At 37.7% G+C, this 20,252-nt stretch overlaps 1 protein-coding gene across 1 annotated transcript in view; it reads right to left on the bottom strand.

The window, feature by feature from the left end:
• Positions 1-1,189: 1,189 nt before the first annotated feature.
• Positions 1,190-20,252, bottom strand: part of LOC139736635 (protein Skeletor, isoforms B/C-like) — a 33,796-nt gene continuing 14,733 nt past the window's right edge. The window contains exon 7 of the mRNA XM_071647386.1: positions 1,190-1,409. Within this exon, the coding sequence (XP_071503487.1) occupies positions 1,190-1,409 (220 nt within the window). The remainder of the gene's footprint in view (positions 1,410-20,252) is intronic.

Raw genomic sequence — 20,252 nt, 5'->3', positions numbered from 1 at the left:
CCAAAGCTCCATAATTTTGCTGTGTTCTAATTCATGAGTAATAGTCTGCAAGTATTATGTGGAAGGTGAAATTGCTATAATCAGGTTAGTGCGAAACCCCCGGGTCTCTTGTTGGACTCGGGATTCAACGATCTGGTGAATACCTTTGGTGGAATAATGGAAAATTTTAAATCCCCACAGTCGGAAAAAAATCCAGGGACAATGTGAATTACTAAATGGTGTTATTTGGCTCCTCTTGTTTTAGGTGTGCGTCTTCAGTGCGTAATAAGTAAATGGTGGAGAACGCTCACTAGCGATTCAAAATAAGCGACAATGAATGGAACAGTAGCAGATAATCATGATAATGTTATTTGTGTTTTCACACTAAGACAACAAGAAATGTGATAAGAAAACAAGAAAAAACACTAAATTCTGTAGCTTTCCCTGATGTTTTCATGCACTTGCACTTGAAAATCTAATATCCGAGTCAGAAAAAAAGGAGGGGCAATTGCCTGAGTTAACTTGTGCTCTTCGTGGCTTTGAATGATTTTCTCTTTATAGTGTACTTTATTTCAAAGTAACGTAAACATGAAAATGTAATGGATAATACGTAAGTTAATGGCGCTTCAAGTTTTCACATTTTACGTAAGACTTTGATGTTACTGCTTCCCAATTATTTTTGTTGATTATGATTTCTTGAACATGAAATTCAATGGACATTCATTTGATTCAAAATGATTCCCCCCCCCAAAAAAAAAAAAAACACACACACACCGAAATTGTTGTCTACGTACTTTCTGACAAACCTGAGCTATTTGATCAACTTAGTTCAGAGAGCAAAACCATGACAATAAACATACGATAACATTCAATACTGATGATGTACTGTTTTTGGTGATCATGAATATCACAGAAAATATACAATTCGCCAATTCGTAATTGATGTGTATGGTTATAGCCTAAATCAGTCTTTCCTTTTAAATTATTTCAAAGATCTATATCGATATCTTATTCGACAATGTCCTGTTCAACGAGTTTTGTGTTTGTTTTTGTTTTATAGTACAGTAAATATCAAAAGAACAGAGATGCGAAAGTAAAATATCATTATCTTCATAACGTCACAGAAACAAAAGAATTTGATCCTCTGTCAATGTTTCATTAGAATGCGGCATGGAACTGCACAGTTTGTGATTATGTACCAGACATACATTCATACCGGAGGAGGTTGCTGGGTTGTTAACATGGGTGGAACATCTGCAAGAGGAGTGGGCGGAATATTCAGCGTGTCAGCCGCGGGAATGTCGATGTGGCCAAAATCAGCCGAGAACGCTCGACACCAGATGCCGATATGGCCAATGTCGAAAACGGTCTTCCCCTCGGGCAAAGTAATGGTGATTGTGGCATCGGAGTATCCCCGTAGAATAGCGGAGCTTAACATACCCACCAGGAAAATTAGATGGAAAATGAATATCATTATCATTATGGCATATGATAATGAACCTGCATGCCTACGTGACACCCCCAGCCGTAATATCATATAGAAATTATATGTAAAGTTATATAAGATTAAACATATTAAATACACGCACTTGGAAACTGTGTTACTCTGCATTCAGAACTCCCTGCAAACTCCGGACGCTATTGACGCGAAAGAAAAGCCGCATTCACATGGTTGATTATAAACACAGATCCTCAAGGATCTAAACGGCGATCCCCGGATCATGCTGGTAATGATCCGGGGAGTTCCGGGATAGTTTTGCCCTGGATGGAGCGTCGACGAGCGTTGATGACTGTACACACGGTATCAACATGGCAGCTACACGGATGAGGCCGGAACAGCAGGGCATCTACACGGCGCTTACACGGATCATTCCGGACCCCCCCCCCCCCCCGTAACTACACGGTCCATGCTGGAAGAGTACGGCGTCTACACAGACTATCGGGGCGTCTACCCGGACCAATACGGCAGCTATACGTACCACGCCGACAGACGAAAATCTACCATAAAAAAAGCGAGTTGATTTTAGATTTTCATCAATCTTTTTCTCGTTCTTCTCACGTAGGGACATGCAGTGTAGATCCGTGTTGATCCCTGTAATACCGTATTTGATTGTGATGGTCCGTGTATTTGCCGTGTGACTGCCGTGTAGATCCGTGTAGCTGCCTTGATGAGCCATGAATGTCCTTGGACTGCCAAGGATACTCACGGCGCCTACACGATTGTTCCAGGCTGCCACACGGACCATCCCGGATTGCTCGGCCAACACGGCAGTCCCCTGATGACGCCAGATGCTTTTGACCTCCAAAAGTTGCCGTGTTGGCCTCCCGGATGTCCCCGGACCTACACAGATCTGCACTCACCTCTAAGGATTCCCAAGGCGTCAACACGGATCTCTCCCCGGATCACCCCGGATCAGATCCGGGGTGATCCGGCATGTCTATGTGACTGGGGCTAAAGGTCGGCCTTGTTTATATAATTACAATGGCTTCGCAAAGTTTTTGGGTCAATTTGCTTTTTGTTTTCTTTTTAAATGCCCTTATGCTGTAACACTGACAGTCGTGGGCAAAGAGAGCCGAGGTCGACATTCTGCTAATTTTGTTAATACGATTGAATAGTCGGAGCAAAAATAGCTATGTAACGGACACAGATGTACATGCATGATTATACAAGTATGTGTACTAACATTTTTTTTAATGGACGTGCCAATTATACCTGGAATCCTCAAAAAGAAAAGAAAAGCCGAAGGGCACTAGGAAGACAGGATCCACATCCGAATCTATCTCAGGTACACGGGGAAATCAATGTAATTATACATAGAATAATCTTTTTTCTAATTTGTATTATGAGATCGCTAGTACGGTTGCCTACTTAAAAGACTCTTACGCTATCACTTATACAGAAAGTTGTGACCGAGTAAAGGTGAAGCCGAGCATGTCGACACGATATCTTTACTTTTTCTTGGGGGGGGGGGGAGGGGAGGGGGAGGGGGAGGGGAGGGGGAGGGGGAGGGGGAGGGGGAGGGAGGTCTGTGAACACCACTCCTACTGAATCTTCTTCTTCTTCTTCTTGCGTATGAGGCAGCGGCAGCTAAATAACGTCCCTCAATATTGTTCTAGCCAAGTTACAGTCTCAGGAGTAGGATATGTTAGGTGAAGCCGAACATGTTTTTTTTTTTTTGTTTCGTTCTTTTCAGAAATCATATTCATTTGAGCAATTTTTAATAGTTGCCATGACATAGTACATCGTTTTGTACGTTTCAAGTGTGACCGTCCAACTCAAAACCCGCAAAAGTGGAAATAGGTCAATTTTTTTTAATACTTATATCAAAGTACTAAGTTCTAAGCTTGAAATTGATATTTCACTTGTTAGAATTGGACCATCGTTACCCATTCAAAGGGGACCATGACCAGTGCCATCTGATCATCTCTCACAGCTTGTATTTGAAGCAATAAGGCAAAGTGAACTCGGATGGTGTGACATCCATGACGGCTAGCAGTCAAATGAGGAAAATCGAAAGTCGGCTCCCAATTTATAACCTTGCCCTATTCCCTTATACTGTTCGTGTATCTAACTTATTATAGTCGGCAAGTCATCCTGATTGTCCTCGTTCATGATTTTACCACTCCTGGTGTAATCCTGGATGTGTCCGCGCTCTCCGGCTATACGATTAGCATATTCCGGGGTATTTCGCACTCTTCCTGAGTGATTCCTAGGACACTTCTAGGAATGTCTGCGGTCAGTCCGCAGAGATTCCTGGGAAAGTCCAAGGACAAGCCGATTCGCACACTTTTTCCGCGTCTGACGCGGACAGGATCGATGCCGAAATGACAGAATCTGCTTCCGCAACCCTGCGCCTATATAGGCTTGTCTGCGCGTCCTAAAGGACGTCAACGCTAAAGCCCTTTTACACTTTCACGGATTGCTACAGGGATGACCACGGATCGTCATCCGTGGTGTTCCGGCATGCAAAATATCGATTTTCCTCTCAATGCCGGTGTGAATACGATCCCAACTGGGTGTCTACACGGACAAGTACGGTGCCTACACGGACAGACAAGGAATGAACGCGGACTACAGCGGAAAAGATACGGAGCTAACACGGATATTTTCAAATAAAAACAATCCAAGGCAACTGTGGAAAATTTTGAAAGAAATAGCGCCCACCAGTGTGAGGTTCACCCCATTGAGTCTGTCACTTGGTGATGAAGTAGAATGTGATCCTCTCAAAATTGCAACTATGTTCAACAAGTATTTTGTATCAATTGGGAGTGAACTTGTTTCAAGGTTCCATTTGCAAAATCAGTCACCTGTTTTATTGTTAGATAGAGGGCATGCTATGAACACATTTACTTTGACTGACATTGATAAAGAATTTGTTGAAAAGGAACTAAAATCCATTGAAGCAGCCAAATCCTCTGGTCTAGATGGTTTTAGTAGTCATTTGCTCAGGTTGGCAGCACCTGTCATAGCACAATCAGTTACAGAGATGTATAATTGTTCCATTCGAGCAGGTGTTATTCCCCCTTGTTGGAAACGGGCAAAAGTAACCCCAATTCACAAAGGAGGAGACAAGACTAACATTGACAATTACCGACCAATTTCAGTACTACCTGTTATTGTCAAGATACTTGAAAAAAGTGTACACAACCAACTCCATGATTACTTTGTTGACAATGGTCTACTTACCCCCCATCAGTCGGGTTTCAGAAAGGGCCATTCCACTCATACTGTTTTGACTTTTGTTACTGACCTCTTATTGAGGAATATGGATAGAGGAAGTTTGACTGGTCTTGTCTTCCTTGATATAAGGAAGGCATTTGACACAGTAGATCATGCGATATTACTTAGGAAGTTACAAATGTACGGTATTGAGGGAACAGCTCTTAAGTGGTTTACTTCCTACTTAAATGAGCGAACTCAGTATACTGTTGTTCAAAAAAAGAAATCTGTCATTCATGAAACAAAGGTTGGAGTACCGCAGGGGTCCATATTAGGACCTCTATTGTTTACTATTTTCATGAATGACCTGCCAAGAGTAGTTGATGAATGTGATATAATGATGTATGCAGATGATACTGTTATGATGTTCAGTGACCCAAATCCTGAAAGAATAGAAATGGTTTTAAACCGTGAACTCAAGAAAGTGAAGTCTTGGTTAGATGAGAATCACCTCACACTCAATGTAGATAAAACACAGGTACTTGTTGTTGGCACACAACAGAAGTTTGTTCAGTCCAATCTGAATATGGTCTTTAAGGTGAATGATGAAATTATCAAACAGGTCCAAAGTGTGAAGTATTTAGGGTCTGGATGGACCAGCATCTTAGCTGGCAAGAGCAAATCAAATATACCTCAAAAAAGATAGCAACCAGATTAGCATTACTCAGACGAGTTAGAAAATATCTAACTCTTGACAGCGCTAGATTGCTTGGTAATGCATTGGTCTTACCTTACTTTGACTATTGCTGTAATGCTTGGACGAATTGCAATCAGCGCAACAGGTCGATACTGATCAAACAGCATAAACAAATGGCAAGGATAATACTGAAAGCAAATCCTTTAACACCCTCCTCTCAAATGTTCAAAACTTTGCATTGGATTCCCATGGAGGAACGTTGGCGGTTCCATCGGGCTAAGCTCTTATATGATGTAATTAATGGTTCTTCTCCTTCCTATTTGATTGATCGCTTCACGCTATGCAGTAGTACACATCGGTACAGGACAAGAAGGGCGGGCACCCATGGTCTTGTTTTGCCCAGAGTCACCTCTGAGAGTGGGAAAAGGGCTTTTTCTTTCTCTGGAGCTATGCTTTGGAATGCACTTCCTGCAATTATACGTAGTTCTCCTTCAAAAGCTACCTTTTGCTGTAATTATTTGAAACATTTCGCCTCATAACCTGGGTTATTTGTTATCTGATATATGTAGATCTTGTTAGATCCATTTTCTGTAATCTCTGTTGTATATTTCTGTAGTGTTATTTGTCTGTTAAGTTTGACTTTTATGAATGAGTTTGTGACACAGGGCCTCTAGGGAGAACAGTGCATTGACTACTGATAGGGCCACCCTGTATAAATATGACTAAATAAATAAATAAAATAAATAAATAGATATCAAGGAAGAGCACGGATGCAACTGGGTCCCTTCGCGGTCCTTACACGGATATCCCTAAAATGTTGATAGATGACTCTTGATTTGCTTTTGATACTTTATCACTCTCGGGCGGCATGACTCCAGAGCTAAGTATAACAAGCACACCAGAAAATCTGCAGCAGCCTACACTCTTTTCTACTTCTCGACACCATAAAGGCAAATTTCTTTGTTTCAAACTCATTTTTCTGGAAAATCATGACATAAACAAAGCAAAACAAAGCAAAACTAATCAAAACACAAAAAACAACAAGGAGGTGTGTGTGGGTCATTCAAGCTTCTCAGACGACCACTGTACGAACAGTATGAGGGGTTGATGGCTGTACTGATGGGGGAAGATGTGAGCAAATTTCATTGACTTTATGAGCTTGTATTGGCAAAATACACGAATTTTTCATCCCGAATGGAGCCAATGCTAATACGGACGTCCCGATGTCTTTACGGATTGTCCCGGAATGAGTACGGAGGCAACACGGAGTAGCCAGTGCCTACAAGGAAGGAATACGGAGGCAACACGGAGTAGACGGTGCCAACAAGGAAGATTTCGTATTGATTTTCATCCGTGATGTCCGGGATGAAAAATTAAGCAAGCTTATTTTTTTCCGCGGACATGACGGATGATCAAGGATGATGCCGGATGACTTAACGGAGTCAACACGGTCATGCCGGAAACAGTACGTATGATCCTGGATCGACGATCCGTGGTCATCCGTGATGCGATCCGGGAAAGTGTAAAAGGGGCTTTAGGCACTGCATTAGTTTCAAAGAGACATAACGGCCGCATTCACACATACAGATAATAATCGCGATCCAGATCTCGAGTTTTTGTGTGTGTTTTGCAAGCGTTCGCACAAACAGAAATACATGCAAGTAGACCAGCCAAACCTCAAAAAAGGCTCTAGAAAAAGATTCGACGGCATTTTTTGTTAATGCTCCGTTCTCATGCTGAAAGTCTTACAAAAATACTGAGGAACAGCGTACGGGCGGATGTCAAGCGCATTTTTGCCGAAAAATGTCATTTTTAGCGCAAAATTCAGAAGCATGTCAAAAATTGCGATTCTTATTTTTTGTTTGCATTCAATTAATATTGGAAAGATCATGAGTTTCAATTGTCCCTTTTAATGAAATTGCAATCTTAAATGTGTTTTCTTAGCATTTTAAAAAGTCATTTTGTACACCATGCATATAATGATGGGACTCTCAAATGTTTGAGTGTTGTTTTCTCGAAATAATATTCACATATTGATTACTGTTCTGCAAAGTTTGTTTTTCCAAGCTGATTAGATCATCTTCCAAAAGTAATTTAACGTTTTATAAAACTAAAAATGCTTCTTTAATTGAATGTGCCAATATCATTTCTAGTTTCCTTGGAAAAAAAAAATCTAATCAAAATTTCGAAGATGCAGACACTCAGAAAATGCATTTTCGAACATTTTCCAGTAACCCCGCGCTGCAGCGTGTGTGCGAGCGAATGTGTGTAGACGTGTGCGTGCGTAATCTCTCGATCTACCTAATTAATGTATCAAGGAATACAGTTTCATTTGAATAAATATAAACATTGCTTTTTTTTTAAAATTGATCGTTTAGATCGATATACTGAAACCTGGATATCTTTGTTTTTGTTTTTTACTTTTTAAAAAGGGGGAAATCACATCTCAACAAAAGAGATAACTTATAATTCATTTACATAAGGAATAAAGGAAATTATGTCAATGCCAAGATGCCTTTTCAAAAGAATCAAATTTCAAATTTACTTTTTTTTTTGTTCACTGTTAGGTTATAATGCTCTGCTTTATAGATTAAAAAAATGATTTATTTGAGTTTTGTTGATTTCTGTTTTCAGCTAGATGTGTCAACAAGTGGACAGACTGAGTTTTGCCTTCAAACTTCGCCAGAGAGTGACATATCCTGACTTGCCAAAATCTAATTGTAAAGGCTGGACTCTTTCTAACTCGCAACGAAGTGCAGAACAACTAGAAGGTAAGAAAGTGTAAATGTCTGAAATAGATTATGTGTATAGCGGCCTAATTTGAAATAGCTGTTCAATACTAAGTTACTAAGATACTAAGTGTTTGAGTATGAAATGTATCAATTAAATGCCCAGTTGAAATAATGCCAAGTCTAAATACATTGATATTAAATATTCATATCCCATTCGAATAAATTGTAACAAGCATGTTTTCACATTGACAGCTGCATTACAAAACAATGTACTAGTAATTTGCAAACAAAGAGAGGAGAAGAATCTTATATCTCCATTCGTATACAAAGGGAAAAAATCTGTTATTAAATGGCATGTTCTATTGCAGAGGGTCCTATGAAAGAACAGTATTCTGTTTATTGAAGAGGAAATAATATAAAAATCAAACATAAATCAAATCAAGTACGTAATGAAATATTTCTGAACCATGTCAATTGGAAATGGCGTTGTCACAAATGTTTAATGTGTGCACAGATGAAAATACGTCTGTAGTCTCTAATCAATTTAATTTCCATTAAATAATGATATGGTGCATTATGTATGATAATCATTGTAAGTGTAATACGCTGTGATGTATTGTTCTTTTTCTATTTTTTATCAAGGTGCCAGCAACACGTGGACATGCTGAGTTTGAGTTCACATCACATTCCGTTGGTAATTTTTATTTGACACCAGTCATTTGAATTTCTTTTTTTTTTTCTTATTGCACTGATTCATTTAAAAGTTGCTTGATATTTTCATGACTCTAAGATACCCCTGTGTATCATGTGCCAAAGCAGTAAAAACAATCAGAGGGGACTACAATGTACTTCATGTTCTGCCTGGATGCACACTACTTGTGCGGGAATAAATAAAGAACAATATGATGACATTCATTACTCATTTATCAATTGGAGATGCACAAAATGCATTTTCCAATACTTACCTTTTCATTCGTCCTCATTTACTGAACCCAAGAAGAAATGTATGGAAAGGAGTGGATTAGTTGATCAAAATACGAGAACTCCACCGATAATTGAAGAAAAATTTCGAACTTTGTACAAGTGCAATGGTATGAAAATTGCTCATTTAAACTGTTCTTCCTTGGTAAAGCACATAGATGAAATACGCCTCATTGTCAAGCAAACAGGCTTACATATCCTGACCTTAAGTGAAACCCACCTCTCTGATCTTATTGAAGATTCTGAAATTTCTTGTGAAGGTTATTTCATCGAGCGCAGAGATAGAAACAGATCAGGTGGAGGTGTTGCTGTCTTTATCAGAGAAGATATAGACTATGTTGTTAAAAGGGATTTCTTTGTTTACGATTTAGAAATGATTGTCATTGAGGTTAAACGACCACACACCCCTTCCACGTGTATTGTTAACTGGTATAGGCCGCCCAACTCCAATGCTGCAAATATAAATATGTTTGAATCAGTATTAGAGAGACTCGACTCAACAAGCCGTGATTGTGTAATACTAGGTGATATGAATTGTGACCTTATGAAGATAGATAAGCCTCATTATACGAAACGATTGTGTGAAATAATGGAAAGATTTAATTATAAACAATTAATTTCTTCCCCCATAAGAGTGACAAAAGACGCGGGGACTCTGATTGATTTAATCTGGACGAATGAATCTGAGAAAATTGGTAGAGCTGACGTCATTGAAACGGCGTTCAGCGACCATTATTTTGTTTTTTGTACGATCGGGAAAAAGAACTGTGGTAAGGAAAATGAACACAGGTATAAAGTGGGACGAAAAATGAATAAAGTCGATAATGAAAAACTTAGGGAGGATATTGCAGCTTTATCATGGGAAGAAATTGAATCAATGGATGATGTAAAGGAGGCGTATGATATGTTTGAAAAAGCACTGTTACGTGTAATTGATCGACATGCACCCATAAGAAAAACCCGAATTAAGAAAAAAGAATCCCCATGGATTAGTAATGATGTTTTGATTTTGATAAGACAAAGAAATGAACAGAAGAAAAAAGCAAAAATTTCAGGCTTATCTGAAGATTGGAAACACTATAAACATTTACGAAATAGAGTTACTGCACGTATCCGAATAGAGAAGAAGAATTATGTTACAACCTGTATTAATAAAAGTAATGGTCGATCGGCTGAAATCTGGCAATCTTTAAAATGTTTAATGCCACATAAGTTTAATTCTGTGAAAGTTTCATGTATCAAAAAAGATAATTTTGAAGTTACAGATAGGGTTGAAATGGCTGATGGTTTTAATAATCATTTTATTGATATTGGACGAAAAATACAGGAAAGAGTTCAAGTTTCTGCCAATACCTGTTTCAATGAAAACATGCAATCTATTTCCAGTGATGTATCCCTATTTAAGTGTGACAGTATTTTCTGTTTTGAACCGGTAACTGAACAACAAGTTTTAGATGTTATTAAGAATCTCAAAGAAAATAAGGCTTGTGGTCCCGACAATATACCGGCTGCCTTCTGGAAAATGGTAGCTGATGTTATAGTTAAACCTTTTACGTATATTATAAATTTATAATTCAGTCAGGGTGTTTCCCCTATGAATTGGAAAGAATCACGTGTTATTCCGATACATAAGACGGGCGATAAAAGCGATATGAACAATTATCGGCCAATATCAATTCTGTCTGTCTCTTCTAAAATTGTTGAAAAGTTGGCATTCGATCAACTATACTCTTACGTTGATCAGAACGCCATCCTAAGTAGCACTCAGTGTGGTTTGAGACCAAAGCATTCTACCGCGACAGCTCTACTCAATGTCACGGAAGACTGGTCTGAGAGTCTAGACAAAGGCCAGTATGTCGGAGTTGTCACCCTTGACCTACAAAAGGCGTTCGACACAGTTGATCATCAAATCCTTTTTAAAAAAAGCTGCGGCTCATAGGGGTTGATGAACTATCAATCAAATGGTTCACTAGCTACGTTACCAATCGTATGCAATATACGTGTGTAAATGGAGTTGAATCTTCTCAACAAAAGATACAGTGTGGAATACCACAGGGTTCAATCCTAGGCCCTTCACTTTTTGCTATATACATTAATGATTTATCATTGTGTTTGCGTAAGTGCAAAATTTCGTTATATGCTGACGATACTTGCCTTTATTATGCTAGTAATGATCTTGAGTCCGTAACTGAGACGCTGAATACAGACTTGTCGATGATCGATGAATGGCTACGAAGGAATAGTTTAGCTCTTAATGTTAACAAATGTGAATTTCTTTTGATCGGAACTAAAAAACGACTCAAGTCTGTTAAAGTTCCAGATGTATATGTCCATAATATTCCAATTTCCCGGGTCACTCACTGTAAGTACCTTGGAGTTTTCGTAGATGAATATCTAGACTGGGATAAACATATTGAGCATCTGGCGAAAAAGATAGCCAAGGATATTTATTTGTTAAAGAGAATAAGATATTGTGTTACTCAACAAGCGGCACTTACATTTTACAAATCTATTATACAGAGTAGATTTGACTATTGTAGCATTATTTGGGGAAATGCTGGGAAAGGAAGACTGGATAAATTACAGAAATTGCAAAATAGAGCTCTCAGGATTATATTGAAGAAGGATTGGAGTTTTCCCAGTCAGGATTTGTTTGATATTGTGAAAATTGATAATCTATCTGATAGGAGAAATAAGCAAATTTTGTATATGATGTATAAGATTGCATATGATATGATACCGGGAGAATTTGTAAAACATTTTGTTTTTAAAGAATATTATTATGGTTTAAGAAATGTGTATAAATGCTTTGAGTTGTTTAAACCACGAACCAAAATTAAGAAACGGAGTTTTTCATTTCGAGGAATTAAAGAGTGGAATCGATTGCCTAGAAATCTGAAAGAAAAGTCCTTTACTAGATTTAAATTGAATATATAGTTGTTTGTTTTATTAACGAGACATCAGCGATGGAGTCATGTGTTTTGTGTATATTTGCTTGTGTATTATCATGTAAAAGTTTAAACATGTACATAGATTTTGTGTAGTGTCTGTAGGGGGGGGGGATAGAGAATGTGATACGTAGCCTGTAAGCTCAAGTTTTTTTGTTTTTTTTTTGTTTTTTTTTTCTTCTTTTTCTTCTTCTTCCTCTCCTTCCTTTTCTTCAGTATGATTTTGTGTATTATGATGTTTTTGTATTACGTGATGTAACTGTTGTTTTTTTATCAACATGCACGGACTTGTTGAAAAACAGCCTGTGGCTGAAATAAGTGGCCGTGTGGAAATAAAATAAATGAATGAAATGAATGAATGAATGAATGAATGAACTAGAGTGAGAGGGAGAGAGAAAGATGTCTTGACTGCCATGATCTAATCTGTAAATGCCCTTTCCAGCTCACAAGTAAGTGCCAACGCTTTGAAATGAGGAATTTTACTTCATGAATACAAATTGATTTATGCAAGGGAATTATATCTTAATCCACATACAAAGGATAACATGATACAATCAAATATTTGTTACTGGAATTACAGGTGTCAAGATGACTTTCATCCTATTTAATTCATTTTCAGGAATACATAGCTATAGAGCATCAAAGATGATATAATGTGTTCACATGAATTAAGGCTGATTATTCTTCTTTGAGCCCTGTCAAAGATTTTTTCCGGAATCATTGTGTTGTTGCAGTCATCCATTCACACTCACATCTGTCCTATTCTCATCTCGCAATAACTTAAAATTACTCAGCAGATCATCTTAAAATTTGGTTTTATACAGGAGAGATGATTATCTGGGTTTGTAGCATTAAAGTTACTGTTGTGATTTTGCTGCTTATTGTAAATTCCATGGAAGCCCTGATTTTTATTGACTGTAGAGCGTATTTTATACCATGGTAGTAACCTTTTGATGACAAAGTTACCATAACCTTTAAGCAATAAGACTTTGATTAGTTAAAGGGTATCGAGGTGAAAGGTCACGGGGGTCATTATATGCACGAAAGTGTTGAATGTATCCAGTTGCAGTATCAGGCAAGCACTACCTAGAAATTGTTCTGAATGGAATACAAAGCTAAATGGAAAGAATTTGATATTTTGATCAAAGTTCCCTACATTTTATATTTCATTGTGTATTCACGGTTATTGCTACCATTCAATATCTACTATATGATAGACATACTATACCGGTTAAAGGAAACACTACATCTGGAGGAAATCAAGTTCTTTGTCTTTATTAGTGTACATTGTATTTGTCATTCTGTCTTCACTAAAGATTAAAATAACCATGTCACTTTCCTCATGAATTAAAGACAGATATTCTTTTCTTTCTTTCTCCCTCTCTTTCTCTCTCCAGAAACAACCCTGCTAGGCTATCCGGTCTGCACCCATATTCTGTATGCAGGACGTCAGTAGAACCTGACCTCACACATGGAATGCATCCATCTAAACTTCTCAAATGTTATCACAATGTGCTTTCAGGACTATTATAGAGGTTGAATATTAATAAACATGTATATTATATATATATATATATATATATATATATATATATATATATATACATGTGACCGGGATGGAATACAAAGCTAAATGGAAAGAATTGGATATTTTTCTGACCGCAATCGGTCATGTTTGCAAAAGCAAGCCCGATTCTGAAACGATTCTTTCATACCCTTTTTCACCTTCCGCTCCCCGGCAAGTGATGAAGAGAGCGATGTTTTGGGACTAACCTGTTTTTCAATTTCAGTTTTTGGCTAACTCCTGACGGGATGTCGCCGTTTGTTTTGGCCAATGTTTTGGTATTTCATAAATGTATGAAAGACTTGTATATATTAGGAAGTTTTCCGAATCCATCATTTTTTGTTCTTATTTGTTCTTTTTTTTTTCTTTAGGGATGAGGTAAAACAAGAACTGATATCAAAATGTGCACAACACTACTTGGCAAACAGAATTTACAGTAGAATTTGATGTAAATCTATTTCCAATTTTGAGGGTAGCATTAAAGGTTTTGGTTTAGATGGGGCTGAGATGGAGATTTGGTAAAATAATGAGAACCCTCTTACGAAATGTAAAAGAGTAAACAATACCAAGAGGAATACAAAATTTATTTGCTAAAAATTGGTTTTGAAATTGCTGAGATGTACAAAAACAACGAGGTCCTAAAATAAAAGGTGGGACCCACTTTCAATTAGGATAATTTTGCGTTACTTTTTGTTTTACTATTTCTTGGCCGTGTCTTCATCTTAGTCACACAAACTTAAAATTACTCATATAATTGGATGCTCTTTCATATTTCAGAAGTGGTTTCCAATTTCTTGCAAAAAGTAGAAGTCTGAATCTCCATACCATGCCTTTGAGAAACTAGAGATACAGGTTGCATAGTTCATGGAAATCAATCCTGTTATATCCTTTGAATCCGAAGCACCAATACTTTAATCCTGTCAGATTGGGATGTATTTTGTTTTTGTTTTTGTTGGGGGGGGGGGGGGTGTCAGCAAAAGGGAAAGTGACCTTTGCCTTTCTTCATCAGATGGAAGAAAAAAATATGACATGTTGGTCAGCAAAAAAGAAAACTGCACGTTGAGGTGCTTAAAAGATAGATAACTTCACAGAGGAAGAGTTTGGTGAATCTGAAGGGAAATAGCACAGAGCATGCTTTTCTAGTTTTAGATATAAAAGAATAGTATGTATATTAAAGGAACGAACATTATGATAAATGTTCCAATTCAAACACCAAGTACAAGAAGTAGTAAAAAGAGAATGGACTGGTCAAGATCACATGTGCCATAATTGTCGTGATGTTGCTAATACTGTAATATATGTTAGCTATTTAGGGCCCCAGCAATGTATTCTGGTACTTGGAATTACGGAAAGTAGTGAGTGTTTGCGAGACGCATCACCCACGCATTTTGGAGAGGTGATATTTTTTTTTTCACTGAGAGACAAACACTCAGTACATACATTTTTAGCACACTGGTCTGCAGAACACAAGAATAATATCAGACTAAAAGTAGATTTTTAAAAATTTGGCAGTCACCTTAATTTAGCTGTACACTTTTGAAAAATGAGTGACGAAAGTTCAATGCAACAGCGTATAGAGTCATAATTAGCTAGGATATGTAACCACAAACTGAAAAAGATAGAGATATTGAAATACTGCTTAAAGAGAAGATTTTGTTTTTCTAACTGGTGTAACGTTTGTGATGGTGGACACTAAGCATATGTAACATAAAAAAATTGAGTTTATCAATGCGGTTAATGTAGTCAGTGCAATTTGTATTGCTGATTTTCAAAGATGTTCAAAGATAATTTTCAAGATGTATGTCACAGAGATTTGTTCATGATAAAAATTTTCACTGAGGACTAATTTTTTAAATGCTTTTAATCATTTAAGAAAATTGCTTTCAGATGGAAATTTTCTTGTTTTTAGAAGTCCACAAATCGAGACTGATGTTCTTTACCTTTCAAAACGAAATACTGTTGAAGACAAATTTATATTTTGCAGGATTCAAGCATGTTCTTAATATGTATGGTATTTTCATCAGCATTTTGGTAACCAGCAACATAGATGTCAAGTGCTGCGATTTTAGTAAATGTACGCCAATGACATTCATTGTTTTGAAAAAAAAATGTTAATATTTCCTCGATTTATTTCATTGTGTGTTGATATAGTCCGTGAACACTGTGTGAGACGGTTGTTGTGGGCGTGTGCACGTTGTGTAGTACGTTTTGTTGGTTGACGGGGTATTTAGAGTGTTCGTGATAACTGAATTGATTTTTTTTTCACAAAGATGTGATAATATAGAACAAAAAGAAATTGAAATGAAAGCAAACCATTTGTTACATGTCTGCTCCAAGGACATAGAACTTGGCCAAGGATAAATATAATCTGCAAGACCCGATGATTTAACCGACTTAATGACAGGAAGGGGAAATGAGGCTGTTATTGCGTTGTACGCATTTCACTTCTACTTCCTTTTTTCCCCTTTTTTGTAGGGTGATATTTGCCTTGCTTTTCCACACAAATCCGGGATATATAGTATTCTTAAGTCATCGAATAAAGTGTGCGTTCCAAACAACGTTCCAAACGGTTTTCAAAGTCCTTACACAATCAACCACCATAAAAGAAACATTTAGTAAGTCTTCTGCGGGAGGATAAGTCGAAATAAAATGCAACTACCTCACCTTATAACATCACAAAAGTAAAAGTGATTTCGTGCCTACCCCTTGCAGGGCTGCGTTTCAGGGCCTGAGAATGCAAACAAACATTGTATTAATAACCATGCATTCCAAAGCATACTCGGGGGGGGGGGGGGTGAGTATGCAGGATGGGAGATTTGGTATCGTAATTTTCCCAGTAAAATGTGATTTGTTATCACGATTTCCATGACAAACATTTCCGAACATAGTAAACAATTTATATATAACTCTTAGGTTTTATTGATAAACCTAGATTAGTACATTTTTCACACAAAACTGTTTTAATATTTTTGTACGTTTTACAATCATGAATATTTGAAAATTTCTGGGATTGTCCCAATAATGACCAGTTGCCACGGTAACAGCTCTACTGACCACCCCTCTATGTAATTTTAGGGCAAAGAAGCACATTTCATTCATATGAAGGTGCCACAAAGGGTTTTTGCAGTCAACTCTCCAACCCGTCCATTGACTTCGCCGATTATGTAAGATAAATAACTATACGCACTTAGCATGTACAATATAATTATGGGCCTACGCAATACACTCAATTTTTCATTCAAAATGCGCGTCCCGTAGAAATACACCGTCCCATTTAGGATACCATAAAACAAGTTATCTTTCACCTAATCTCATAATTTCTGTGATGCATGTGACATCAGAACATATCTATTTCGAATAGATAAACACTTTTGAATAGATTGATTCAGGTAGTTAAAAAAACTTTGAAATATTGGTAAATTACACAAAGTACAATTTTGAGTAAATCACGGTTTTTATGTTTCATTGCACCATTAATGTGCGTGTAATATTCTACATTCAAATGTATATTAGTCAGGTTTTAAACTTGAAATAGAAAATAAAACATTTGTAGTTTGAAAGGTACTTATCAACCATTACTATTTCGATAAAAAAATGAAAATCGTGATTTTTTACATACTTTCAAATTTTGCGCTAAAAAAGGATTTTTTTTTTTCGGCTAAAACGCGCTTGACATCCGGCCGTACGCTAAACTTCAGTATTTATGCAAGACTTTCAGCTGGAAAACTAAGCATTAACAAATTTTGCCGTCCAAAGGGGAAAAAATCGTCTTGGCTGGCCTACTATACAGTCAGACCGCAACGCGGCTGTTAATGAGCTTAAATAAAAAAAAAAAAAAATTATCGTACGCGCAGGTTTTTGCGCATGTCCTTTTTAGCACCCGAGATTTTGCGAGATATTCAGAGACGAAGTGCATGGTCGACGAGATTCACTTATTGACGACATGAAGAGCTACTATCCGTGACTAATTGACATGGTTTGTGAATCTTTGAAATAAATCACACCTTTTAATGCTTACATTGTAAAAAAATGAACATATGGAACCATAATTCTTATCTCTGCATTATATCGATATTTTCAAAACGACCCTGAGACAAAACAAGGCTTTCTATTCATTGTTCACCCGACCCGTTCATAGGTTGAATCACCACATTAATGACAGTCAACGTTTTAGAGATACTTGCTACAATAGCACAGTAAGAAACCTATAAAAATTGAAATTCTCGTCGAGTAAAAAACCATAGTGTAGCAATTTAAGATACATGAATGATCATGTGCTCCCAGGGTATCATTAGATAAATTACTCGAATGATTATTCCAATACAAAATAGAAAGCCCCAAAGAACTGATCATGTGAGCAAAATGAGTGCTAGATCTTTTATTATTGATTTATATGCTATTAATCAATGCATATTACTCTATCTACATGTAGTTGTGTAAACAAAATCCAAACCAAAACGACCCTGAGACAAAACAAGGCTTTCTATTCATTGTTCACCCGACCCGTTCATAGGTTGAATCACCACATTAATGACAGTCAACGTTTTAGAGATACTTGCTACAATAGCACAGTAAGAAACCTATAAAAATTGAAATTCTCGTCGAGTAAAAAACCATAGTGTAGCAATTTAAGATACATGAATGATCATGTGCTCCCAGGGTATCATTAGATAAATTACTCGAATGATTATTCTAATACAAAATAGAAAGCCCCAAAGAACTGATCATGTGAGCAAAATGAGTGCTAGATCTTTTATTATTGATTTATATGCTATTAATCAATGCATATTACTCTATCTACATGTAGTTGTGTAAACAAAATCCAAGCCAAAATTGAGCTGCGCTGTCAATCAGAGTGGAGTGTTGTTCTTGTTGCAGTTGCCTGACCCCCAGCGCGTATGTATGTACATTGTGTGCGCACACACACACACACCATAGGGTCCTACACTGTCATCAACACAGTGTATTACTGTTATGTACAGTGCTAGTACACGTTTGCTGTCATTCCTCGAAGTTCATTCAACTCTCCACCACTCTCTACTCAGAGGGAATTAACCAATCATGTACGCGTATTCGCGGCAAACTGAAATCTCGTCAAAAATTAACTGTACAACGCAATGATTTATCTTGCAACCTGACCCGTTCATAGAATCAGTCCACATGAAATTATTACGTTTTCATGGAATGATATATTCCCTTTCATTTCATACCTCTTCCATCTTGGTCCACGTTTATTTCATTGGTATAATGTACCACCCAAAGAAAGTGAAAAATATGCAAATTTTATGTTTTATAAATCCCTTGTTAAGTATATTTAATATGTCATAACCTTTAAAGTGGTCGAATTTCATCAAAGTACAACTCTTCAGCTGTTTATCGATGTATAAATCATGTAGATTGCTTATGTCGTTTAGATTTACAGACACTCTAAAATAGTGGTCTCCCAGCTCATTACGTATTCATGTCCGCGAGGTCCATGCATACGCGTACGATAAATACGAAGGCTTTTCAGGGCGTTGCGGTCTGACTGTATAGCAGGATAACGATCGCAATCCAAATCTCTAGATTTTTTTTTTTTTATTTTTTTTTTTTTTTTGCAAATGTTCAGACGGACAGAAATATCCTGCTAATTGACGCACACAGTGCGCTTCACTGCGTGCGCCTCTCAGTAGCCGGGTTCACACGTACAAAATAGCGGGATGACGATCGCGATGCCCATCCCGAGTTTTTTTGCGAGCGTCCACACGTACCAAATTAGCGGGATAGCGATCGCGATCGGTATCCCGCTAATTTGGTGAGCGTCCACACGTACCAAATTATCCCGCTAATTGCCGATAGAGATAACAGCCAAGCTTGCAAGCTGGGTCACACAGCTCCCTTCTCTATCACTGCCTGCGCGCACTTATACCTTTGTCCATTGTCTTTTACGCGTCAGTTGTGTGGTTCGCGCGCTGTTGTTATTGTTCTCCATAGAGGTGAAGGACCTCTTCGCAGAGGCCTCGCTGTTGTGATGTGCGCTTTGCATGATGGGATATAAAAACTCGAGATTCTAATCCCGACCGTTCACACGTACCAGCGCGGGGCCAATTATCCCGCTAATTGACGAACCAGCGCAAGATTTCTCGGGATTAGCATCGCGATGCTTATCCCGCTAATTTTCGGGTTTTTTCTGTCCACACGTGCAAAAAACTCGGGATGACGATCGCGATGCAAATCTCGAGATTTGTATCCCGCTAATTGGTGTACGTGTGAACCCGGCTAGTGCTCTTTGTTCTTGCGTGCCAAGGTGGTGTGGTGCGCACGCTGTTGTGATGTGCGCTTTGAATGATGGGATATAAATTCTCGAGATTATTAAAGATAGGCCATCCCTTTTGCATTCCTTCCCAAATAGCACAGAACACGATATATTCCACCAAAATGACAAGACTATTGTAAAGCTATAACATTTCTGTGAAATTTGAAGGTTGTTAGCCTTTTAAAATTCAAATAATGTTCCAAACGCTAACCGTAACGTATTCTGTGTACTAGGCACAGCTGCATGCATTAATCCTCCTGTGGTTGTAATATAATACTTATACTTCGAACAAAAGATATGCATGTTAAAGCTGTCAGAATGGAATAATTCACCAGCTTCTTTTACTTTATGGCAAATAACAACACACCACTTACATGAACTACTTAAGTGCATCAC

This window comes from Diadema antillarum, unplaced genomic scaffold (genome assembly GCF_040938485.1).
Source record: "Diadema antillarum isolate AM-2024a unplaced genomic scaffold, OU_Dant_1.0 seq00000659_RagTag, whole genome shotgun sequence".
Taxonomy (NCBI): Eukaryota; Metazoa; Echinodermata; class Echinoidea; order Diadematoida; family Diadematidae; genus Diadema; species Diadema antillarum.
Note: the sequence above shows the minus strand (reverse complement) of the source record. Positions and strands in the feature narration are given on the sequence as shown.